The sequence below is a fragment of the Indicator indicator genome, chromosome 5 (genome assembly GCF_027791375.1).
Source record: "Indicator indicator isolate 239-I01 chromosome 5, UM_Iind_1.1, whole genome shotgun sequence".
Taxonomy (NCBI): Eukaryota; Metazoa; Chordata; class Aves; order Piciformes; family Indicatoridae; genus Indicator; species Indicator indicator.
The window spans coordinates 10,091,775-10,117,168 of record NC_072014.1 but is presented as its reverse complement, the minus strand read 5'-3'; the positions used below and the strand labels follow the sequence as shown (position 1 = coordinate 10,117,168).

The window sequence follows — 25,394 nt, the reverse complement described above, 5'->3', positions numbered from 1 at the left end:
TCCTAATATCTGCAGCTAGTTCTTGCAGTGTTTGAGACACAGAACCTGCCCCCACCTGGCAAGGAAGTGCTCATCTCTATAGCAAAGTACATATAAGGCATGGCAATGACGAGCTAATTCTTGTGAATGTTATTAGCCCAAAGACCTTAGAGTTGAGTAGACAGCTGAGAAAGGCAAGGACAACCAGCTGCCAGCTAGTGGCCACTAAGGCTTTTCACCATGCTTGGTTGTTGTTTCTCCTCTTTATTTGCCCTGCTGCAGTGACAGGTAAACAGAACAGTGTAAGGATGTGGTGTAAATAAGGATATTTAAAGCAAGGGAAGGCAATAAATTTAATAATGTATTACCTCAGCCGTATAACTTCATCCAATAACTCCTGCATCTGATCCAACAATTCATGATTGAGGCAGTACTTGTCTTTGGGAAAGCTATATAATTAAAGCAAATGAACCCTTTAAAGGTAATGCCACCTTCTCTTTTTGCCAGGGTGGGGACTGATATTAATTTTCCTTGTATTCATTGTCTTTGGACTGTTTGGGACATTGTGAATCGTAGGGCTTGTCTAAACAGAGAATTTATTGTACAGTCCAGGGTGTGAAGATAAAGCACAGCCATTCTCTCAGTTATTGCCTGTCACTGGAGTTCATTGAATGTATTGTTTGTAGAGTTGTGTATAAGTGCAGAGCAGGCTTAAAAAACATGAACAGACCCACCAGCAGCAAGAGCTCCTCTTCAGAAATAATTTCTGGCATTGTTATTTGTTAAGGTGCAGCATAACCCACAGTACCAAGCAACGTTTGTCCATGAAATGGTCTCGTTTCTAATGCTCATCTCCCAAGTGCAGAAGGACACCTCCCTGTGGCATCTCCTTTTGCTGGCCCCAGATGTGTTTCAGGGCAGCATGCAACTGCAAGACATAATTGATTTCCTTCAGGATCCAAGCAGGTAAAAATGCAGAAAATTCCAGGAGAGGCACTGGAAGTTGGTGGGTTTGCTCATTGAACTCTAAGGACATATCACCTCTCATCCTGAAGAAAGGATGTTAGCTTAAAAGCATAATTTACTTGGGAGATGATATGGCCCCACAGTAATGCATCTCTAAAAGTCTCTGTGGACCTTGAACCATGCTTTGATTTTCAATGACTCTTGTGTCACTTCTAAAAGGGAGGTGGATATGAACTCTTAGAGGCACTGTCATGCCCATGGTATAAAATGTGGTGAGTAACAATCATTGTCTCTCACTGAAGAAAAGCTCTCCTGGCTGGATAGTTGTACTGCTAAAGAAAGCAGCTGGCTTCTTCCTTCCAGAAAAGCATAGAGGCAAATTCAGAGATTCATAAAACAGTTTGGATTGGAAGGGATTTGAAAGTTGCTTTGAAACATCTCAAGCATTTGTAGGAGGGCCTTAATTAATTTCTCTCTCTCTATTTTTTTAAAATGATTACTTGGTTTACTGCTGTTTTACCTATCAAGAGTGGTCCCCAGAAAGCAGAGAAGAGACAGATATATCTGACTTTTTAGAACAAAGTACCAATTGTGTTCTTGCTCAATGGTTATATGAAAAACAGAGCTGTCTTAACCACATTAATTAACTGTGCTGAAATATTTGATGCTATATGCACTTATATGATGTGCAAAGCTCAGCTTAAATAGGCTTAGCCTTGAAATCCCTTTTCTGGTTTGTAGTTGGGCTAAAACTCTCACTGCTCTCTAAAAGACTTCAGCTACTCAGGAGATTAGGGGACTCTGTTCCAAGTCATCTACTGGATATGTGACTGGCTCTGCTATAAATTATTCCTAATAGTCCACTTGTTACAGCACATGGAGGACCACAAGCAAATGAGTGTCTTCAGACTTACTTTTTTTTCCTTGGATGCACGAGCAGCTAGGTAAAGATGCCAAAAGAGGTTGTAGAAACTCTGCCACTTTGATTACACCCAGGCTTAGAGGGACTCACTTTTCATCACTGGTGTGTTGCCAAGGCACTTAAAACCCTGTACATTTAATATCTAGGTAATTTGCTGTGCTGCATTGTGAGAACTATTTGTAAGTTGTAATGTCCTTATCCTTAAAGGAGTCAGTAGCAGTGTGGCAAGAATTTTAATTTTATTCAGAGATGTTTTGTCCATGCTGCTGTTTTAGTCACAGGATTATTGCATTTGTTTGCATTTACTGGATTGCAGAATCAAGCCTGAGAACCAGCACTGTTTGAGCGCCCAGGAAGAATTAATATTTATTGTGCTGCTCTGCTTTGCTCCACAGCTGTAGAGCTGGGCAAAGTCATCAAAGGTACAACAAAGAGACACTCAGAATTTCATCACTGGAGTTGTGCAGTGCTTTTATGCCTAGCATCTGGCAGTGTAAGAGCATGAGTAAAGAGTTATTGCAAAGCGATTGCACAAACAGTGTTTTTAATGATGCTTACAAAAGCACATCGTAGTGAGCCCAACCATGTCTTTTACTCAGGCAGTGCTGACCTCCTAAGGAAATGCCCTACAGGGAATTTTCTTTGCAGTATAAATATAAAGATACAGAAGAAAAGAACTTTTGCTCATTGTGGCACCTGTATCAACCACATGATAAACAACACCACTGTGGAACAGTAGCTTCAAAGTCATGAATTCTAATAGAAAGTTTAGGAGCAAATTTTATTACCCACACAATCCTGCTTTACAGACTGAATTCACAAATGCTCCTGTTTGATGCTGTAAGATAATTTTTCAGATAAACAAGCAAGCTGAACTTTTCCTCTCAAGCTAATATCTGCAGAAGCCCTGCAACGCTGAAATAAAAAGCAACACCACCACTTACTTCCATGTTTGCTACCTTCTGATCTGTATGATACATGTCCACTTCTGGCAAGCCAGTCCTTCCCTACACCTTGGCTCTTCCATTGCTTGTCTAAACATGTCATTTGAAGCTGCAGTTTCTTCCTTCTCTTCCCTCTCTAAGGCTCTTACTAACAAGCATCTCTGCAGAATGGAAATGGTGAGCACCAAGTCCACAAAACCTGCATGGAGATATTATGTTAAATGAGGAGATGAGAGATCCCTGGTGTGCTGTTCTCAGTATCAGTCTGTTCCCACAAATCAGTATGTATTTATTCATGCCACTGAAATCAGCTCAGCTAGGCTCTTTGTGTATCACCTGCAGAACTTTAGGCAGGAGAGAAATTGTGCATTTCACGGTGACCCTATGCCTACAGTGAAGAGCTGCTCTTTATACAGGAGAAGCAAAAGGGACTAGTAATCACCGTGGAGTTTTCTGTAGCCTGCACACATTGAACAGACAGCCTTCTAAATGACTTCCTTTCTGATACAATGTGCCTGATGATCAGCTTGTTCGTTCCTAAGACTGGAAAACATTCCTTGCTTCCATGTCAGCCTGATTATCACAGTGTAAAAGAGGAAAGAAGAATTGGAAATGGTAACAGTTATTTGTGGTTGCTTCTTTCTTCCACAGATGTTGTTCCCTAGGAATCCTTGCTCTCCCTGGAGCCTTGTCTGCCTGCTTCTTGGTTTCTTTCAGGAGGAGATTCAGCCACAGCAGTGAATTGCTGGGCTGCCATATCACCTGAGTGTTTTCTAAGACCTATTGTGAGGATTTGAGTGGGCTATCGATTTTGCATAACCCTTTGAATAAGGACACTTTGGATAAGTAATGAGTGCAACACATATGTTTGAGCCAGTACACCACCATGGCTTTCCCATCAGAGCCCTTTGTACTTTATATGAGATCAAACAAATAACTAAAAGCAGGGCAATATTTTGTCTGTCAGACATTTTAAGAATGTTAGGCTGTACTCCAGCTGTTTCCTCTTTGAACACTTGTTTTATTTCTTCTCACAAACCTGTAACCACAATTTATTTATTTATTTATTTTCCCCTTTAGTATTGTGCTGGCAGCTCAGAATGTCTCTGCATCTCTTGTGGCTGATGACAGATTCCAAACTGTTCACAGTGGGGTTACAGATCCTCCATATTACCTGAACTGTTCAGAACAAGGTAAGGCTCCTCCATATAGTCATATCTCTCCTGAAAACCTGTGGTGCTGAGGAGAAACAAACTACAGGCTAGTAAGTAACCATCCAGACTGCTTACTGTTCGGGGCTCAGAGTAATGACTTCTTCTTTCAGCTTTTTACAAATGTGAATAAAATACCTCATTTCAAATGGAAAAGTAGAGGAGCTTGATTTTGTCAATAGACAATGAATTTGTAGTCTCAGTGGAAATGGGGAGCAGTAATTTTTTACCAAGGTGAGGTTTGCTTTTTGTTGTTGTTTTTGTTTTGGAGTTTTGTTGTTGGGTTGGTTGGTTAGTTTTTTTGTGAAAATTTGTCTCTATTTGTGACATCTGTCAAACTCAGCTCAGTGTATCAAGGTAGGGGCTGTGCCTGAGCTGCTCAACAAGCTGCATATGTTAAGATTAGCCATTCCTCTAAACCCTGTTGACTTACAGCAGAGGAAGAGTCCTTGACATCTACCTCTGACCAAGGTCATATCAATGTGCAAGGGAAAGGTCCAGCATCTAAATGCTACAAGTGGCAGATTAATAAATGGCATCCATTTCTGCTTTAACTTCCACAATCTCCTTTGAATCAGTCAAATTTCTATCCAACATCTTGTGTGTTTTCACAGGAGCCTAACTTCCTACTTGCATGTTATCCCTAACAGATTTGCCATAGAGCTCCTCCCAGTTTCCAAATTTATGTGAGCTTTGCTAATATTCTCTTTACATGTTTATTGTAGATAAAGAAAATAATGTGGTGACCAGATACATTTGCAATCTCTTTGTGAACTGGAAAGACAATTGGACTTTAGTATCTGAATTGGAGGAGGTTCTGAGGTAAGACATTAGCTAAAGGGATATTGCTAACATTATAATTCAAATCTATGATCTTTGCTCTAAATCACTTTACATTTCCACTTGCATTGATTTCATATTCACTAAAATGCTTTTTTTTCCCCCTCCAGAAGAATAAAGTCACCAGAGATTGGTGGAAAAGTCTCCAAGAGGTCCATTAATTTAGATGATTTAGAAGCCATACAAAACTCTCTACATCGTTTAAAAGGCTTTGAGAAAAAAATGAATAGAAGTGAATTAAAAAGCTTAAATCTATTCAGAAATTTGAAGAATGAAACATTACAGAGATTGTACGCAATTCTTGAACTGGGAATGAATCCACATCATGATTATAAATTAAAGGAACCATATAATAAGGAAATAATTGATGAAATCTATAACTTCACATCGCTGCAATTACAGAGTGACTTTAATGGTACTTCCATTTTCAATATAATGACCCAGTGGAAAGAAATTCAGAGTGCTTTAAAATTAGCTACAATGATTTGGAATCCAGTTCTGTTAAATAATTCCAATTTTAGTACAACTCAAAGTGAGGGCGCTCTCAAAATGTTGCTCTCCAAGAGCATGCCATCATTTCTGGAAGACTTCAGAGAGCGCTTAAAAGGAATGGAAGAAATACAATCTTTGTTTTCTGATTATCTGCTTAAGCCTGTGTCCTACAGAAACTTTCCAGACCAGCTCCTAGCTCTCCAGAAGATATATTTCATAATGACAGACACCAATATGGGTTATCAGTACCTACTGGAGCCTGTGTTTGAACTGATGCAGAAGGTAGAAAGCTCCATGGGTGAAGCCTGGTGGGATGAGTTGAACATCTATTGGCGCCTTGGGGAAAAACTGAGGTCAATGAAGTGGAATAACACAGGCATCATAGCCTATGGGCAGTTTTTAGAGGTATTAACCAGCCATTTACAAAAGCTGAATAATAATTCAAGTAGTGGTTCTAGTGCACAATTGGATCAACTGTCAGAACTCATAACAGCCGTGTTTAAGGAGTTTGGGGAAAACTCTGAAGTAGCCAATATCTCACTAGCCAATATCTCACTAGCCATTCAAGCCATACAAAAGACCTTGTACATATTAAAAGACTTACAGCTGAATTATAATGTCAGTAAATTAAAATTTATAGATATTTTCTTTAATTTTGACAATAAAACCATTGAGAGCCTGTCTGAATTTCTCAAGACAGGAATGAAAATCCTTCATTATACAAGTGCCAGAGAAGCTTCCAGTGAAGAAATAATTAGTCCTATGTATAACTTAACACACCTTCTACTACAGGAGTTCAACCAGTCTTCCTTACAGGGCAATCCTTTGCTACAGGCAAAGATTTGGCAATTCTTGCATATGGCCTTGAGTCCTTTCCTTCAGAAGAGCAACAACAGTTATGGAGCCATCCAGAACTGCTCTGCTCAGGATGTGCTCCATGTGACACTTGAGATGCTGTTTGAAAATGCCACTCTGAGTGAGTCCTTAGCAGACAGCCCCTGCAAACCTCTCTTTGATTCCATGGGCATGGAGGATGGAACAATGCATGATACCTTTACAGAAATGTTCCAGCTTGCAATAACAAACCTGAAACTGTCTCCAGAGTTTGCTGCTGTCTACAAGAACAGCAGTGAACACTTTTCCAAGGATCTGTCTTGCATTGTCCAGGCTCTGCAGTTTTCTCTGAGTTTTCTTTCCAAATTAAATCTCATCTCTGAGTTGGAAAACTCTTGGGTAGAGGAGCAGGTGAGAGCTCTGACTAATGTCACAGAGGGGCTGCTACAGAGCAATGCCTCCTGCCCAGTGCTAGTCCCAGATGTGGATAGTCTGCTTCCATCTGAGCTTTTGAACCTGGTAATTCCTTTCATGGTGAATGAAGAAGTACTGAACTCCCTAAATTTCTCTGACAGCTTGGCAGACTGGCAGAGGCTTCCTCTGCTTTCCCCTCTGATACCAAGTCTTCCCAGTAGGAACAGCAGTATGCATGAACTGATACAGGAGGGCAGAAAGGCTTCCAACCAGTTGGACTGGGCACATTTCTCACGGCTGTGGCGTGCCACTGGCAACATGTTGACCACCAAATGGAACCTAACAGAAGTGGGTGAATATGTGAAACTCCTGGAAATGATGAAGAAAGCCCTAATTCTTGTGGACTTTGGAGTAGCTCCTGGAAAGACAATAGTACATCAGATGTTTCATAATTCTAGTAGAGGAATTAAATCCTCAGATCTGAGTTATTTGTATAATTCATTAAAACTCTTTTTCAATTCGAGTTCTGCCACAAACAGCACACTGGACTTGGAAAGGCTACTTCAAGAAATACTCTCACTCTCTGAAGCTGGCAGTGAAGGATTGTTCTATGCTAGTCCCTACAGAGAAGAAAATCAAGATGTTCTAACTATGGCTGCAGTGATTTGGAATCAGACAATGTTAAACAGGGCTCATTTTAATACAGAAAAAGCATGGGAGGTTATCAAAATGATTGTGCTAGATGCAATCTCACTTGACAATATTGAGAATTATCTCAGTACAAATGAAGAAGTGTCATCCTTATTATCTGACTTCTTCTTGACCCCTGTGACTTCTGAAAATTTTGCAGAACACCTCTTGTCCCTTGATCAGCTTCTTGCTGCCATGGCAGAGGTGAATACCAGTGATCATTATCTACTGATCTCTTCTTTGGCTAAGCTAATGCAAAAACTCCAGAATTCCCCTCAGATAAGGCAGAGAAATGAACTTCGTGCTTTCTGGCATATTGCTGAAGTATTTCAGTCCATAAACTGGAATATTACAGACAGTCTGACTTCCCAGTCACTTTCAGACATACTGCAAAATCAGTTCAGTACCATAAAAAATGACTCCAACCTTCCTTTCAGCAAGGAACTGAAAGAAGTGATAAACTTTGTATCCTCCATTTTTGAGCTGTATGGGGAAGAAGATTCCAGAGGAGCCAACACATCCATGTACTTGCAGGCCCTGCAAAGGGGTATCTTAATTTTAAAAGAACTGCAGAGTAGTTTTAATATCACTGAGCTTGAAACTACCAGCCTGTTATTTGATTCTTACAGTAACTATCTGCAGAGACTGAGTGAAATATGGAGAGCAGGAATGAAAGTGCTGCATGACACCAACTTGAACAAAACGTTTGAGGAAAAAATGGACATTGTCTATAATTTCTCACATTTTCTGCTGCAGAAGGATTTTATCCAGTCTTCCTTACAGGACAATCCTTTGCTACAGGCAAAGATTTGGCAGTTCTTGCATATGGCCTTGAGTCCTTTCCTTCAGAAGAGCAACAACAGTTATGGAGCCATCCAGAACTGCTCTGCTCAGGATGTGCTCCATGTGACACTTGAGATGCTGTTTGAAAATGCCACTCTGAGTGAGTCCTTAGCAGACAGCCCCTGCAAACCTCTCTTTGATTCCATGGGCATGGAGGATGGAACAATGCATGATACCTTTACAGAAATGTTCCAGCTTGCAATAACAAACCTGAAACTGTCTCCAGAGTTTGCTGCTGTCTACAAGAATGGCAATGAACACTTTTCCAAGGATCTGTCTTGCATTGTCCAGGCTCTGCAGTTTTCTCTGAATTTTCTTTCCAAATTAAATCTCATCTCTGAGTTGGAAAACTCTTGGGTAGAGGAGCAGGTGAGAGCTCTGACTGGTGTCATGGAGGGGCTGCTACAGAGCAATGCTTCCTGCCCAGTCCTAATCCCAGATGTGGATGGTCTGCTTCCATCTGAGCTTTTGAACCTGGTAATTCCTTTCATGGTGAATGAAGAAGTACTGAACTCCTTAAACTTCTCTGATGGCTTAGCAGTCTGGAATAACCTGTCCACACTCTTTAGTGTAGCACAGGATGATGTCAACATGGACAACCTACTGGGGAGTCTCCAAAGTGCCTTCAACCTCACCACATGGAGGTATTACTCAAGCATCTGGGACGTGATTGACAGTTTCCTAAGCACCAAAAGGGATCTAACCGAAGCAGCTGCCTACGCAAAGTTGTTGGAAGCAGTGGCAAACAACTCTGCCAACAGCTTGTCAGCTGCAGACATTGTAGAAGCCAGTCTCTACGTTCTGAAGAGCATGAACTTCTCTGAACTGCTGAATGAATTCAATAGAAGTTCTGGTTTGGCTTTACTCTCCAGCAAAACTAGTTTTGACAGTGTGATTGATGTTGTCGCTCATCACTTCATTGTCATGACAGAAACCCTGTACAACAAGACCCTGCCTTGGACTCAGAGTGACCACAGTCTGTCACCAACCACTTTAATCACACAGTGAGTTTACTTTTTTGGGGTTATTGTAATTGCATTTATGGGTAGTGACTGCCATTCTCATTCCAGCATGTGAAGTATCTTATTTTCTTTCAGTGGAGCAATATAAGCCTGAAATCACCAAAATTTAGGACACTGGGGCTAACATAGCTTAAAGTGAAGAAGAGAAAATTTCTCCCTTAAACTGAACGTGTGATCTTGTCTTCCTGTGATGTAGTTAATAGTGGGACTTGCAAAAATGTTCTGTGTTGGCACGTATCAGTTCATGGTAGAAGCAGAATCTTGTAGGATGCTCACCACCGATAGTAAATTCTTCAGAAGCCCCTTCTTTGTGCTATAACTCCCTAAATTCTGATTCTCAGTCTCTCCTAGTCATGGCTTTCCATCTACAGTGAACCTTTCAACTGTATTTTCTTATGCATAGGCTTTAGGAGTTAATGACAGCTTTGGGAAATAACAGCAAAATAGAACTGATGAAATAAAATCGGGAGAGTACCTGCTTAGGAGACGTTGTGGGAGACACACGGCTCAGGAATTCTTATTTGTATTGCCAAGGAACAGCATCTAGGCATCTGGCAGGTTGCTTACTAATATCACTTGTTTATGAAAGAAAATCTGATTTAAAATCCTATCTTATTTTTCAGATTTTTGTTTTTAGAATTTGAAAACACCATCTTGCAGGTGACGGTGAATAACAGTTATCACCCTTACCTGATGTGTTTAATAAATGCCACCAGAGATGAAGACAGCAAATTGACAGGTAATCATGATTTCATTAATGTTGTGGGACCTCAGCTGGAATATATTGTGCCTGTCTTTTCAAAGTGTTTTATTTAATGATGGGAAGGAATGGTGCTACACGGTTTTATCTGCTGGCAATTAACTGGAGCTGTGAGACCTGGGGAAGACAGACTCCTTTTTTGTTTGAGTTATGTCACATTGCTGGTGTAAGTTTTCCATCCAACTCTATCCAAAAGGCACATCTGCTCTTTGCTATGTGATGACAGGTTATTGACACTCAGATAAAGAAATCTTACAAATCTAAAGCTAAATTCTCTTTCCAACTTCATGTACCCACAAGATGACAGCAGTTATTTTTGAGAGTTAACATGGCATTTCACATAGATACTCATCATCTGAGTTTATTGTAAAACCTGAGAGGTTTATCTGCTCACAGAATAGAGATAATGCCTGTGCTCTGAAGGAAACTGACAAAAGTCCTGCTACCAGTGTGGGATGGATTTCTTTAAGACCAGAGCACCTACTCAGACTGGACTCATTATAATCCAGATTACAACCTATGTCTTGCTCTGTGATTTCAGAGTTCCTGAGACATGTGATTGTGGTGGGAAACAGCAATACTCAGTAGGTCTCAGAATAAAAGTACTGATATTCCTGTCTGTGAAGTTTCTGCAAGTCTGATATTTTTGTCTCAAGCAACTTCTGTTTTCTTCCTTGCACAGAAAACATCACACTGCTTTTGAAGCAAGCTCATCTGAAAAAGAACTCTTTTATTCAAAATAATACCTCTGAGAAACATTCATCCATACCAGAGCTCCTGAAGCTAAAAGTGAGTCTGCTTAAAATGCTGACTTGAAGGACATCCTGCAGAGACACATGAATGTGCAATAGAGGTTTTCAAAAACAGTGTATGGAATAAAAAGTTTCTTAAAAGAGCAGCTGAGAAAAACTGGGATTGAAACTCTGTTTTCTGCCTGCTGCCTTTATTTAAATATCAACATTAAACTGGGCTGAGGAAGTTGTTCTTATATGAATCCCCAGACAGTGTACATCCATTTTTCTGAGAAGGTAGAGGTGTCTCTATCCACAAGCCATCCCAAAATGTTGAGCACTGCATAGGTTGCCACCATATTCCTTATAAATCAGTGCACAAGGACTTTTGAAGTTCAGTACATGGAGACTTTGCAAAGCACCATGCAGGGCTGAGAACATTCTGGGATGCCTTAGCTTCATTTAAGAAATATGTAGGGAGGAGTGCTCAAAGGCACAAAGAGCAGTTAGATGCCACTGACCTGCTGAAAATCAGTGGAGTTGTGCATACTCAGTTGGCAGTTACAAGCATGACTAACTTAGCTATAACTGTGCCTGAGGAGCTATACCAACACCAGAATGGATGGAGTACAAGTCACCACAAGCTCCCTTAGCTCTAGACGTCTCTCAACACCAGAACGGTTTCTGAGGTTAAGCACCTAAGCAATACCCATTTGTGGATTTCCCTCACCAGCTTTGGATTTGGCAATGCCTCATTTGGACAAACTACTTCCTACACCGCAGATACATGATAACACTAAAAGCATGCATGTTCTTTGTTTCTCCATATAAGAAACAGAATTTTAAAAGTCTTTTGAAAAAGGTAACTGTGTGCAACGCTGTTGCTGCTCGGTGTATCTGTAACAACAATACCACGAGCCTGGTACTTAAGAGGCGCAAAGCAGAAAACGGTTCTCGTCATGTAAATCATCATGTCAGACCAGAGGAAAGCCCATAATAGAAGAATGGGCAAAGGACTATAATATTACACAAACTGGCAGATGTGGAAGTCCTGACTTCCAGCCAAGTGTTTCATATGCTGTAGTAGAGATGACCAGGTGGTATCTGAAAGGCTAAACCTGTTGCACATGGTAGATTTACGTGGCCTCAGGGAGGATTAATTAGTCAACGGGTTAAGTCCAAATGGAGTATTGCTGTGTAAGCTTGTTGAGCAGAGGAAATTATGTGTTAAGGCTGGCAAGATTTATGAGATCCTGTGCAATGTTGTGTCGCCAGAATTGCTGCAAACTCACATAGATTTGAATGATTGGTGGGTTCTACTGAACAAGAATACACACACACAGACACATATGTGTGTGTGTGTGTGTGTGTGTATATATATATATATATATATATTTCAATTTTAATCCTAAAAAAGAACAGAAAGGGACAGCTAGACTCTTTAAAACTTGCCTTTTATAATTCTGTCATCTAACTGTTTCCTTTGAAGATCTCTCGCCTCCGGGATCTGACAACACTTCTTTGTGACTATGAGAGCCTTAAGTCAATACAGCAAATTTGCCATCTCCCTGATGTTAGCTTTGGAGAACTGTGTGAACAGAGTCAGTCTCATGAGCAGCTCCTCTGTGCTATTGAAGTGAGCAATCAAGTTGTGACCAATGTACTGAATCACAGAAGAATCTCCCAAGAGCTTCAAACTATACTGATTGGGAATGCCACAAACATCCAGACACAAATGAAATGGTGAGGCTCTCCCTCTGAGTTAGACTGCTTTAGTATTCTATTTATGAAAAGATTAAATGTCTTCTTGCTTTCTTTTTGTATTCCTAATTTTGCTGGTTATTCTGTTTTTCCAATTTAGGTTTCATGAAAATGTACCAGAAATTTCTTTCTTTCAAGAGATTCCTCAATATGTTACTGCTTTGAATTCCATGTTGAACATCACTGAGAATTTAACAGATTCTAGCAAGCAAGGTAGTTTTCTACATTTACTTTACAATGTTGGTAAACATCACCACTGGTGCCATACTTTTTGCTGGAAATCCCAAGACTTGCTTAGCTGCCAGGAAGAAATTAATATTAGTGAAGGAACTGTATACATGTCCTTGGGAACCTTTATCTAGAGCAATTCTAGACCACCCTTTGTTTTCTTTACAGCCCCATGTGGTGAAAGTTCCAAATCTTTGTATTTGAGGAACTTCTTAAATCCCTAAATTTGTCAACTTCAGTTCACAAATTAGACTGTAAAACCTAGGAAATATGACTCTATTTTAAAAGTTTGTGGGGTTTTTTCTTTGTGGTTTGTGGGTTTTTGTTTGTTTGTTGGGATTTTTTCCCTTATCAGCAGTGAGGTACTGCACTTCCATACTTTACCTAAGGTCCTCTCTGCGTGCTTGTAATTGTTGTATGTCTGGAGAAAGTTGTTACATCAGTTGTTTGATTGTTCTTTATAGAAAAGTTAGGAGATGTCTTTAAAAACGTGGACCAGCTCAAACAGGATCTCAAAAACGCAACAAGAATGTCCATAGCCAGTATTGATGCTCTTTTGGAAGCATCTCTCCCAGAAAACAGCAGTCAGGTAAGTTTGCTGCCATCCTGGTGGGAGATTTTGTTCCGTTCTACCTCTCAGACCGCTAAAACTAGAATATGTTAGTGAATGCAGCTAAGCGGATCACTGAATGTGTGATAGAACAGAGAGAGGTAGATGAACTCCCAGGAGCAGCCAGTACAGCATGCCATGGATCAAAGCAGCCATCAGAAATGCAGTAAGAGCAGTCATTGACGTCACTTCAGCCATTGGAGACCAAGAACCATATGGTCTCTTTGGCTGTCACCAGTAGCTGGTAAGCAGCCATGCACTGCCTGATGAGTGATTGCTCCGATCCATAGCAAGGGCACAGTTCACTGTATCAGACTAATGAGAACTGAGTGGGGTCCTTGGTGGAGTCCTCAGTGTTGAGAAGTTGTTGCTGTCCAGATGGTAAAACACACTTCTAATGACAATTCGTGAGTGTGCTCAATGTCCAAAATTAGCCATCCATAATGAGAGATGAGCTTGACTTTCTCAGACTCCTGTGCAAGCAGAGCTCCAGATGCTGTTCCCCTTCCCAATCATTTTTGTCTGGACTGAGCCCCAAAGAGCATGCTCTTTTCCAAACTTGACATGCATCATTCAATGTGAAATTGAAGTCACAAAGAACTTTTACTACTGTGCAAGCTGGGCAGTAAACCACAATCTTTAGGATTTGTCCCTTTAGAGCTGGACTAACAGGTAGGCATTTTCTGGTTCTCAGGGTTGAAATATGACACTGTAGAAAGAACAACAGCTAGTCAAGATTAATCCATGCATATTGCAACAAGCAGTCTACCCCCTAACAAATCTTCTTTCCTTTCTGCAAACACAGCTCATTTCTCAGATTCTCCAGCTGCAGTCTTGTAGCATGCTTCCTGCTGACCCACAGCTGCAAATAGCAGCGCAGGAGTTCTGCAATCTCTCTCTTTCAGAGAGGACTCGTGAGACCTACATCCTGGGGGTCACTCTGTTACGACACTTAGACATTTACAATTTCTTATACAAGGTTAGTGCTGGATTTGTAGAGCGCTTTCTGTAGTCTCTGCTGCATGTAGTGCCTGAAAGGTCATAAAATATCAGTGCAGTGGCCAGAAGCTATGCTGATTTACACAAGCCAAAGATCAGGCTTTGCTCATGCAGTAATTTTTATTGTAGATCCATGCTGTGACAGTGTGGACATAAATGAGGATCCCAGCTGGTGTAAACCAGCAAACCTCATTTAAAGGCATTGGTCTTACTCTAAATGCCTCCCTATTTGCTAGTACTGTTTATATGCTGTCACAACCTCTTGAACATTCCCAGCTGAGTTCAAGCTTCCCAAAAACAAGGCTAAATTCTTTTATTCCCAGGAAAGGGGGGCCCTGGAAAAAAGTCCTGTAATACATATTTTCCTAATCTAGCTGGCACTGACTGATTGTTAAATTATTGAAATATCCCACACGCACAACTATATAAACAGCATGAAGTGAGTATTGAATACAGATTTGAAAATGCTACAGAAGTGAGCTGGGGTGGGGGGCAGGGGGAAGAAAGAAAAAAGTTATCAAATGAGAATGCCAATGAATTTTACTCAGATCAAAAGTCACTCATAGTGTTTGGCACCTGTGTTGTGCAAAGTGGTACTGTTTGGATACCCCTGACAAACATTTCCCAACAGGAGGTGGTTTGCAACATGCAGTGTTCAGCATATGTAATATTCAGGGAGTGGTTTTCAAAAGCACTTGGGGATTTAGGAATACAAATTCCATTCATTTCCCATGGGACTCCTGCTCCCTAATCCTCCTAACAGCTTTGAAAAATCCTACAGTCTTTGTCTTGGGGTTAACACAGTGTGGGTGTGTAAATACATGTGGGCACAGATTCCTGCTAATCATAACTGATTTTCTTCCTGCCTCTTGTAGATGTTTTTCCCTAAGGAACTTCAGAAACCCGTGGATAAGATGTTAGGTCTTCTGACAAAAATGAAGTATTTCAGACACCAGGTTGAATCTGGTGTGGATCCACTCTTACAAGCTATTCATTCACTGAAAAAGCTCCGGCAGTCTAGAAATGTACCACTGACTAAGGTATGTGTAGTTTGCAACTGCTTTGGAGGCAAAGCATCACTGGAACAGTTTCCACAGCAATTTCTTAACCTAGAAGCCAAAGATGCATTAAATCATAGATTACTGATTCTCTTTTAAAGCAACAGGGTTCTGAGAAGAATCTCTCTCAGACATGTATGTTGTCTTCCCGGGAGAGCTTTGATTTGGAGCAGTGGGACCAGCATATGCTCATGATAGCAGGAGGGACACTAGGAACAAAAATGGAGGGGATGAGTCTTGACCAAGGATAGACTTACTACAGGGTACTGGAAATGTTAGCTTGGAGAGCTGCCCACTAAAGGCTAACCAAATCCCCAGAAGTCAACAACAAAAATTCACTCTAGCTTTAGTCTGCATCAGTTCACACTCAAAGGCCCATGACTGCCTAAAACGTTCAGTACACACCCATTCTACTCTGGCAGCTGCAGTGAACTTCCACTAACTTCATCCAGTATTGAATCCAATCCCTCTCTGATCCGTAGTCAATGACAGCGTAGATCACAGGAATCATTTCTGATAATCACTTTGTGCATTGCAGAAGTATGTGCAATTACAGACTCGATGGTGATAGGGGACAAATTGTGTCTTGTGACCCCAGGTCCATATGTGTCTTCAGGCACATGTTCTAGGCAATTCCTGTACACACCTTCTAAGCAATTCCCACGTTGAACCTCATACCTGGAATTGAATTTACCACCTCTGTTATAGCAGAGGTTAGCCCAAAAAGCTTGATTTCCATGGAAAGTTTTTGGTTTATTTTATTTTATTTTATTTTATTTTATTTTATTTTATTTTATTTTATTTTATTTTATTTTATTATTTTATTTTATTTTATTTTATTTTATTTTATTTTATTTTATTTTCTCATTTCATTTTCTCATTTTACTTTCTAGAGACAAAATTATCCTTTTGTGTTTTTTCTGCAGGCATTATTTAAACCAAACAGCGTTAAGATAACACATGGCACATTTAAGTCCATGTCAAAAGTCCTCTGCAACCAGGAGATCACACCCCTGTTTTTTGAGTCCTTGCTTCCAGATTTTGGAGACCCTGTAAGCAACAGTTCTTCTATGGAAGATGTCTATGTCCAAAAGATGGTGGCAAAATATGGGATTCCTCAAGACTCCAGTAAGTGTAGCTTTTTCTTAAGGCAAAAGCATTTCACTGCCAAATTCTACTGTTTCCAGAGAGACCCAGTGCTGAGCTGTGTCCCTGTATGTGTCTGGAGGGCTCATGATTTATGCCAGCTGAAGATCTGCACTGCCCTGATTGTTAGTGGTTTATTTCCATAAATGTTAGAAGGAAAACAGCCTGTCCTTGGCACTGCACTGTTTCCCATTTGTTGATGATCTGGTCTTGGGACCTGACAGGTCACTGCTTTTTCTTGATGTGTAGTTTTTCCAACTGCACTGACATTATTAGCTCCTCTGAGTTCACGAAACTCCATTTAACCTTCAAGCAGATAATCTTGGCTCAAACACAGAGGCTCTTGTCGTCTTGAGTTCAGCAACAGGAGATCTTGGGGGTGCTTTTGTAAAGACACATTGCCTTCATCAGGGAAGAGGGCTCTGAAGTCATTTGCTGGACATAGCAACAAGCTGGGCCGATGGGGAAAAAAACGCTGGTAGTTTTCTCATCTCTGATCTATTTGTCCTCTGTGCAATTTGTTTGCTTTTCTCCCTTTGCAGCCCCATTTTGCTTATCCTTTTACCTGGACCTGGTCAAGACCCCAACTGGAGCTTTAATTTGGTCTTTTTTAAAGCCAATGGTACTTGGGAAGATCCTTTATACACCAGACACAATAGAAACTCGAGCAATCATGGGAAAGGTATGGCTACCTTTACAGTACATCAGGATACACCCACACAAAAGGATTGGCATTTATCTAACACAGGCTTATTTCTTTGAGAAGCAGAAGTTTATTTTCTGACTGTTTGGAGTATTCATGGAATCATAGAATTGTAGGTGTTGGAAAGGACCTCCAGAGATCGAGTACAACCCCCTGGCCAAAGTATTAGTCAGTTTATCTTTTCCTAGTTATGTTGCTGATCGTATGAATCATCTGTTGTCTTTGAATTAATATTTCCTCAAAAAAATTGCATTGGTCTAATATTTATACTACTTTTTTTTTTTCAGTTTATGCACTTTAACCCCCTTATTTTCAGCCATCTCTCTATTGAGAGATATCTCCCACAAACACTAGAACCAATACTTGTTGGCAAGTCGATAACTGGCAGAGGGAAAACTGATAGCCAGGACATACTCCACATGTCACATATGAAGCTGTATTTTAAGTACTTGTATCCAAATTCAGCATTTTAAAGGATAGTTTCCTGAACAATGACAGGATGCTAAGAAAAATCCAAAGGGAAACAAATCTCATCTTAGCGGTTTTATTGATTTGTTTAATTTTTAAAAGCTCTAAGGTAATGAATAAATGAATCCTTATATTGTGGACTTTTTTACAGTCTAATGCAACACTGGAGCAGATGGCTGATCTAGCCCTGAAGTCCCAGGAGTGGCTGGACAAGTCTCCTGTCATCATGAATTCACTGACTAAGTTAAACCAGACAGTTCCAATGATCAAGGTATGAGATCCTACCTCCCCTGTGGGAGGGAATTGGGAAGATGGATTTCTCCATTGAAATAAACTGGAGTTCCAGGAACATTGGGGATCTAGGTCAACTGGGGAGACTCATCTCAGGATTTTGTTCTGGACTTCACAGTTTCTGTGCATGCCTGCCTGATGCTGTAACCGAAGTACTTCTGATGCACCTTTCCATGCAAATCTTCTCTCTGAAATGGTCTGTTTGTAGTATGCTCCCTGACATTGGGCATTCTGAGTCCTGCTGGAGGGCTGAGATGAGCAGGGAATGCGCTTCAGTTTGTAAATTAACTTTCTGCTTGATGGAGTGATCCAGCCATCCAAGACCAGGCAAGAAATGACTTTTTCAGGAAATAAAACAGAATCTATAATAAGCATGTAGCTCTGGGTACACACATAAGAGCTAGAAGATGTCTTTGTACCTCAGTGAATGTAAATAAAATTTCATTTCCCCATTCTAAGGAGCCTGGCCTTGCTTGGGTACAGAAAGCAGCAGCTGTAATGTTTCATGTACTTGCTTTCCATTCTCCACAGTAAAAATTGTCTCCTTTTCTTAGAAAATGATGAAAATAAAATCTCTGGAACCCTAAAGCATTAGAAGTTAATTTCAGTGGCTGGAGTTCATTATCATTTCCATGGAACCAAGAGAAAATCCAGAGTGGAATACACAAAAGTGAAATGAAATCTTCTCTGTTGACTGCACTCATTGGTGGAATAATGAACTATTCAGCCAAACAAAGATCTGTCTGCTGGTCTCCAAGCTAAATTTGTGCTCTGGCTGTGTCTACAGGAGTTAAACCAGACAAATGAAATTTACTGTACCTTTAGAATAACAAAGATTAGTCCCGGCTTTTCCATGGGACTCTCTAGTGGCTGGTGGAGACTCAGTAGTTATCTTCCATTAACTCCAAGAATCACTGGCTTGGACTCACAGGGCTCTGTATGACATTTTCGTAGCTAACATTGCAGAGTAAAAAATGGAAGATCAGGAAAGGAGTAGGAGAGGGTTGTACAAATGGTCAGTGAAGGCCTGTTTATATTTTAGAAACACAATGTGGAAGAGCTCAAGGAGCTTCCAGTCAAACCAATGCTTTTTCCTTTTGCTTGTTGATAGAACACCCTGCAGAATCCCTTTGTGCAGGTGTTTATCAAGCTGATGGTGGATCTGGATGCAGCTGAACTGCTGAGTCAGATAAACAAACTGGGTAAGTTGTTCCACATTTGCTGCCCTCTTACTTGCGCCTCAGCTGTGGAAGCTCAGTCAGCAAACTGATATTGTTCTTCTCTGGCCAGCATTGAATGGTTTAGTGCGAGGCAATCTCAGCTGTGATTCAAAAATCTTGTGGTCCTTGGGAAAAGACTCTTAGAAAGCAAAGGGCTTGTATGAGGAGATGTTTGAAGAGTGTTGAGGTGATAGTAGACTGGCAATATCTGCAGCTGAGTGTGGCCACTGGAGGACACTGTTTAGCCATAATTATCACTTCAAATGAGCTACCTGGGACTCTCCTGGGAAATGCAGAGAACTCACTTGCATCAATTTAATTTTCCAGAGCAGAAAAACAAGGGATCAGATAAAGGTGCTCAGGCTCATGAAGCCAGAAGCATCATCACAGGAGTTCTACTCAAACTTGCTGTTCTGTAGTGTTCTTGCATGGTCCTTCAAGGTGAGAGTTGCTGATCTGCACAGTGGGAGTCATCAGCTGACATCAGTGGTAGATAACATTCTCTGTTAGTACACAGTATAGTGATCACACTCCCTTCCTAGCTGGTCTTATTGTCCCTCCCCACTTTCTCAATGAGTGGCCATGTATGACAAGGTAAATGTGGGTTATGCCAGCAAGACCCAGTATAAACCAAGAGTGGTTGCAGTTTGTTTCAGCCAGAAGACTGTTTTCATATTGTTTGTGATGACTCCTGTGTTACTTCATGAATAGCATCTCCTGTCTGGTAACTCCCCATGAAATCATCATACCTGCAGCAGCTGTTCCATATTAGTTACACTGCATTATGCAGTCACCTTTTAAAACAACAGGAAACAGCAGCATCTCTATTAAACTGCATTATCAGGTTTAGTACACACATCAGCACAACAGACATAACTTTTCCTTGATGAAGCACCTTCTCCCTTGAGACAGAGTAGCTCAACAGATGAGTTGCTAACAGCAAAACCCATGAAATGTGGAATGAATGGTGAGCATCATATGTGAGTCTAAAACCTCAGCAGGTTAGTAGCGATTTCTCATTTGGGATGTCTGTCACATCCCATTGCTGGCATCCTCCCAAAAGCAAGCTCATGAGCATATTACAAATGATTAGCATAAAAATTGGGTCAACAGCGTGCCTTCATTGCACTGCTCAGTGCAGAAATGTATTTTACACTTAAGTGTTTCATATGATGGGTTTTATTCTTCCTTTCTGGTGTCATTGTAAAGAGTGGAAGGATGTGATGGATTTTTGTGCCATGTGTAGTGATGCTTTTGTGCTTTGTTTGTGTGTTGTTTTTTTTTTTTTTTTTTTTTTCCCAGATGATATTCGACTGGAGCTACAGAACAACTCTGACATTGTTGATCAGCTGAATACATTAGCTACTCTTGCTGTGAATGTGTCCTCCTGTGTCTCGTTTAACCGTGTTCAGGCAGTCAAAAACATAGAGGAGATGGAAATGGTGGCTAAAGAGCTCTTTCTGAAGAACGAGCTTTTTGCAAGTACGTGACAGTCTTGAATCCCCCTGTGAATTAAACCTAGCCTGGTAAAGGGTGGGAGTTCAGCACAAGAGGTTTGCCTTCCCACCAGCAGCTGTTGTGGTCACAGCTCCTACCACACAGGAATCAATTTTGAGCCAGCATGTGTGGCACCTGCACACTGAGAATTCCTTATGGCAGTGTTTTACAACTCTCCTTTCCATACCTCCTCTTCCCTTAACACCTCTACTGTCTGTATAGAAAGCCTTTGGTTAACTGGTGCTTTGGCTAATTCTCAGTTTGAATGAAATTTCACTGCCCTTAGGAGATCTTCATGATTACTGCCTTCTTTCAGGCCCACATGGGAAAAGATGTTTTGATCAAGAAAGAGACCAGAGAATCACTAGATTGGAAAAGACTGTTAAGATCATTGAGCCCATATATGTGACATTTTATCAGCTTTTAAGTTCATAAAGCTCTTGAGATGTTCTTGCAAAACGCTGAAATATTATACTGGGTCTTCTCAGTCACACTTTTCACAGTTGTGGGATTGGATTTCAGCTTCAAATCAGACCACAGAGAAGGGCAAGGGAGAGTAGAGATGAGGAACTTATATTAACTTGAATAATACAAATTTGTATTGATTTTTAAAGAATGCCCCAAATCTCCTCAGTTAGGGTTTATTTGTAAGACCTGTGACCTGTTTGGTTTTATGCCTCATAATTGAGGGATAGATAGAAACCTTTTGTTTTCTTGGAACTTCACACACTGATAAAATGTTTGTCTGTTCCTGCAGAAGCACTTTTCTTCCGTGTTTGTCTTCCATTCCATCATATGCTTTATACAGAGAATTATCAGTAAAAATATTCTGGAGAGAAAAACTTCTGTGATATTGCCTCTACTCAAAGAGACATTTCAAAGGGGGGAAAAAAAAAAGTCCTATTCATCAAAATGTATCTGCATGATGCCATTTCCTATCAGGAACTTACAAGCTTTTGTATTCTTTGCATGTCTCATTGTTGTAGGAATTTGTGGGCACAAAAATAAGTGTATAGGTCGTGAGCCATTTTATAACACCACATTCCTGAGGTTTTTATGTTACATCAATCGTTATGTGAGCTCTATTGATAGAGCACCTTTGGGCACTTACATGAGAGGTGCCAAGTGACATATCTAACAAACACCCCACAGTCCATGTTAGCAGCAAGATTTTTCCCAATACAGCTGGTTATTTTGAGAGCCTTTGCTCTTCTGAATTCTCAGTGGGAAAAGATTTAGGGGCGTATTTTGCACCCAGAATCATGGTCATATTTGAAAGTACGTTTGAAAGTAGCTGCAGTAATGCATAGTTTCCCCTTCTAGACCCTTGATAAGCACCTGAGCATTATTTGTGCAATAAGAAATGAAATGATGGACTGCAATGTAGAAAAAGCTTATAAAAACGAGGAGTTCCTGCATATCCGTGTGTACTGCTCCTGTGCTGTTGACTGAAGGAAAGCCTTTTCCCTTTCTTTTCCAAGGTATCATTTTCAAGCTGCCTTCAAGTCAAAGCAGCCCTGGACACTCAGTTTGTGGGGATGTGGCCCTCCCTCCTGTGCTCAACTACACCATCCGAATGAGCAGCAGGATCACACAAACCACCAACAGAATAAGGGAGCGCATCTGGACTGTGGGTCCGCACAACTCCACCTCGCAGAGCCAGATTTACAGCCGGGCATTTATTTACATCCAGGACAGCATTGAAAGAGCCATTATTGAACTACAGACTGGCAAGAAACCAGAGGAAATAGCTGTTCAAGTCCAGGCCATGCCTTACCCCTGCTACAATAAGGATATGTAAGTTTGTGTGGCTTTTGTCTTCGTGCTTTGTGTAAGCTCATCTTGTCTAATGTGGATCTCACCATCTGCATTGGTTTCCTTAATACCTTGTTCATATGGCATAGAAATAATTCCCTTTTGTGGTTTTAGGTTTGGGGGGGGGGGGTTGGTTAGTTTGTTTTGTGGTTTTGTTTGCTTCAGTTTGTTAGTTTGGTTTTGGTTTTGTTTTGTTTCTTTCCCAAGGGTCTGAACAAAAGAGGGAATTTTGGATTCTGGTATGAATGGACTCTGTTTAGTTTGCCTAATTTTTCATTTTCAGTGCTCTGTATGTACCTGAATTATCATGGTAGCTGTAAGGTTTACAGCAGGTAAAATTTGCTGTCCCTCTTTTACTACACATGGTGGAACTGAGACTGGGGTTGGCAGGACTCGGATTAAATATGAGTGTTGGCTTGTTCTGCAGGTATTTACATGCAGGTGATGCAGCTATCCAGCTGCAATATACGCTGTTCATTCCAGTGATTTTAGCTAATGTTCAGTGCGTAGTGAATAGTACTAAGTACAGGTGCCTCTCAGATGCTTTAAGAAGGATAAGAGGAAAGAAGAAGTTGTACCGCTCATCTCTGCAACAAGAAGGGAGGACAAAGAAGCATTTGATGAGCTGAGTTGCCAGAGTTAACAGCCTGTTATGCAGAACAGTGAAGTGTGAACTGTGTGTGGACCTGAATAAGTTTTGAATGGTAAGGCAGATCAGAAAGTTTTGGATCCCTTTCCTTTCCACTCATCTTGAGCCAGATCTGCAGCTAGTATAAACTGTATCTCTGTCAAATGCAGTAGAAGCAAATCTGTCACAGCTGAGGACCTGCCCCTCTGGCAAGGCAATTTTGGTCTGCACTGGAAAGCTTGCAACATGGTACTTCCTCAGAGTTATTACCCCGACTGCAGCTGGTGGCCAAACTGAGTGGAAAGCGCAGAGGGAAGGAGAGGATTTCAGCATCCATCAGAAAGCAGTGAAGCATGTTCAGCAAATAGTATTGGTAGGTTGGGTGGTCACTCTTCTCTGCCATGAGGGTCTCGCTCAGACCACAAGTACAGACTAGACCTAGGAGCTTTTTCCATTGAAAAGCCTGTGTGGCTTCTGCATGAGCTAAAACACTATCTGGAAGCTATCAGAGCTATAGAAGACCCATTAATCCCCTGTGTCAGCCTATCACTTAAGAGAGCTGGGGACCTATAATCTCTTCTCAAGGTAACAGCATGCAAAGTGCCTGCAAGTACTTAGGCAGCAAGCATTCAAACCAGGTGTCAACTTCTCACAGCAAATACATGGATTATTGCTGTGAAGTAGTTCTGTACAATGATTAACCTGCTGCTGGAGGCATTTACTACAGTCCTATCTGCTCCTTTTCTTCTTCTTGGGCTGCTGAGGAAATTGCTTGCCTTCAGCTTTCTCTTCCCCCCCGCCCCAGGTTCAGAGGGACAAGGGTTTGCTCAATTATTAAAATACCTAAAGGCTTTGGATTTGCATCCAGCAGAAGTCATTGTAAAAGGGCTGTTTATCAATTGTTATCACATAGTTACCATCCTGTAGGGAAAAGGAGGGAATAGATATACCAGTACACAGTGGTGCTGGGAAATGCTGAATTTTTAATAGCCTAGAGATCACGCACAAGGTAGTAGTCAAAAAAAAACTCAAAACCAACAAACCAGCCCCAAGGAGCAAAGAACAAGTAGAGCTACTGAAACATCTTGACATTCTTCTGTATAAATATGGCTTCATTTAGGAAGTTTTTTCTAAAATGCTGGTTTATGGGAAATTTTCAGCCTTAAAGGTATAAAAAAAAACCCAAAACCCACCACCAAATGTATTCATATTAATTTCTTACCAAAATTGTACATTCAGCTTTTCTCAGGGATAACACTGATTTTTTTTTTTTTTAAGCATGTTTAGAAATGAGAGAGGAAGCATAACCCCTATAGATACAAAGAAGTAAATCTCCTGCTTTAAAATCTTTTCTTTCATCAAAAAAAGGAGACATGGCTGCTGGCCATTGGGATTTTTGTTTGTTTGTTTCATAGAATCAAAGAATTGTTAGGGTTGGAAGGGACCTCAAGGATCATGTAGTTCCACCCCCACTGCCATGGGCAGGGACACCTCACACTAGATCAGGTTGCTCAGAGCCACATCCAGCCTGGCCTTAAAAACTTCCAGGGACAGGACTTCTACCACCTCCCTGGGCAACCTGTTCCAGTATCTCACCACCCTCATGGTGTTTCTTTCTTTTTCTTTGCACACTTGGCACAGGAAGATTTTAACTAAAGTGAAGAGCCAAGAACCATGAAACCCAAGTTGTAGACCTGGATGCACAGTAACAGCAGTAGTAGGACAGAAACTAAGAAGGCAAGCAAGCAACTATGTCCAAACTCCAGCACCAGGAAGTATGGCCTGATAAAAAAATATGTCCATTACATCTATTACCAGAACTGGGAATTATGGCTGGCTGCTGTTCAAACGTGGGATGCACCCCATCAGAGAGTCAGGAGATGCCACTGCCTATGGTGGTTCCTGGTCCTGCCAGGATGCTGCTGAACAAAACTTCCAGAATGCATCTGGAAGTCTCTCTGGGATTAAAAAAAAAAAAAAAAAATTTGAACAGTCAGGAGTTTCATGAGTAGAAAATCCAATGCAATGGCAAAATAGCCTTTTTTGTAATTATTAATTATACTCCACATTTTGAAATATAAGCATGTCTTTTTCTGTGCCAAAGTATTGTTCTGAAGAATATATTCTGTATAAAGCCTTAATCCCCAGAACATTTCATATTCAGCTAAAGCCTGCATTTGCCTTTTACAGGTTCTTAACCAGCGTGACCTACTCTCTTCCATTTGCTCTGATGGCTGCCTGGGTGCTGTTTATAGCTGATTTTGTTAAAACACTTGTTCAAGAGAAAGATCTGAGGCTTTATGAGGTACGGTAAAACTTTCT

At 40.8% G+C, this 25,394-nt stretch overlaps 1 protein-coding gene across 1 annotated transcript in view; it reads left to right on the top strand.

Moving 5' to 3' along the window:
* Window positions 1-25,394, top strand: part of ABCA12 (ATP binding cassette subfamily A member 12) — an 88,074-nt gene that overhangs the window by 26,705 nt on the left and 35,975 nt on the right. The window contains exons 7-24 of the mRNA XM_054380867.1: window positions 767-945; window positions 3,892-4,004; window positions 4,748-4,844; window positions 4,973-9,139; window positions 9,781-9,896; window positions 10,600-10,706; window positions 12,138-12,391; window positions 12,510-12,622; window positions 13,102-13,226; window positions 14,053-14,226; window positions 15,122-15,286; window positions 16,231-16,432; window positions 16,993-17,132; window positions 17,773-17,892; window positions 19,024-19,114; window positions 20,435-20,614; window positions 22,111-22,426; window positions 25,263-25,377. Coding sequence (XP_054236842.1) covers window positions 767-945; window positions 3,892-4,004; window positions 4,748-4,844; window positions 4,973-9,139; window positions 9,781-9,896; window positions 10,600-10,706; window positions 12,138-12,391; window positions 12,510-12,622; window positions 13,102-13,226; window positions 14,053-14,226; window positions 15,122-15,286; window positions 16,231-16,432; window positions 16,993-17,132; window positions 17,773-17,892; window positions 19,024-19,114; window positions 20,435-20,614; window positions 22,111-22,426; window positions 25,263-25,377 — 6,774 coding nt within the window. The remainder of the gene's footprint in view (window positions 1-766; window positions 946-3,891; window positions 4,005-4,747; window positions 4,845-4,972; window positions 9,140-9,780; window positions 9,897-10,599; window positions 10,707-12,137; window positions 12,392-12,509; window positions 12,623-13,101; window positions 13,227-14,052; window positions 14,227-15,121; window positions 15,287-16,230; window positions 16,433-16,992; window positions 17,133-17,772; window positions 17,893-19,023; window positions 19,115-20,434; window positions 20,615-22,110; window positions 22,427-25,262; window positions 25,378-25,394) is intronic.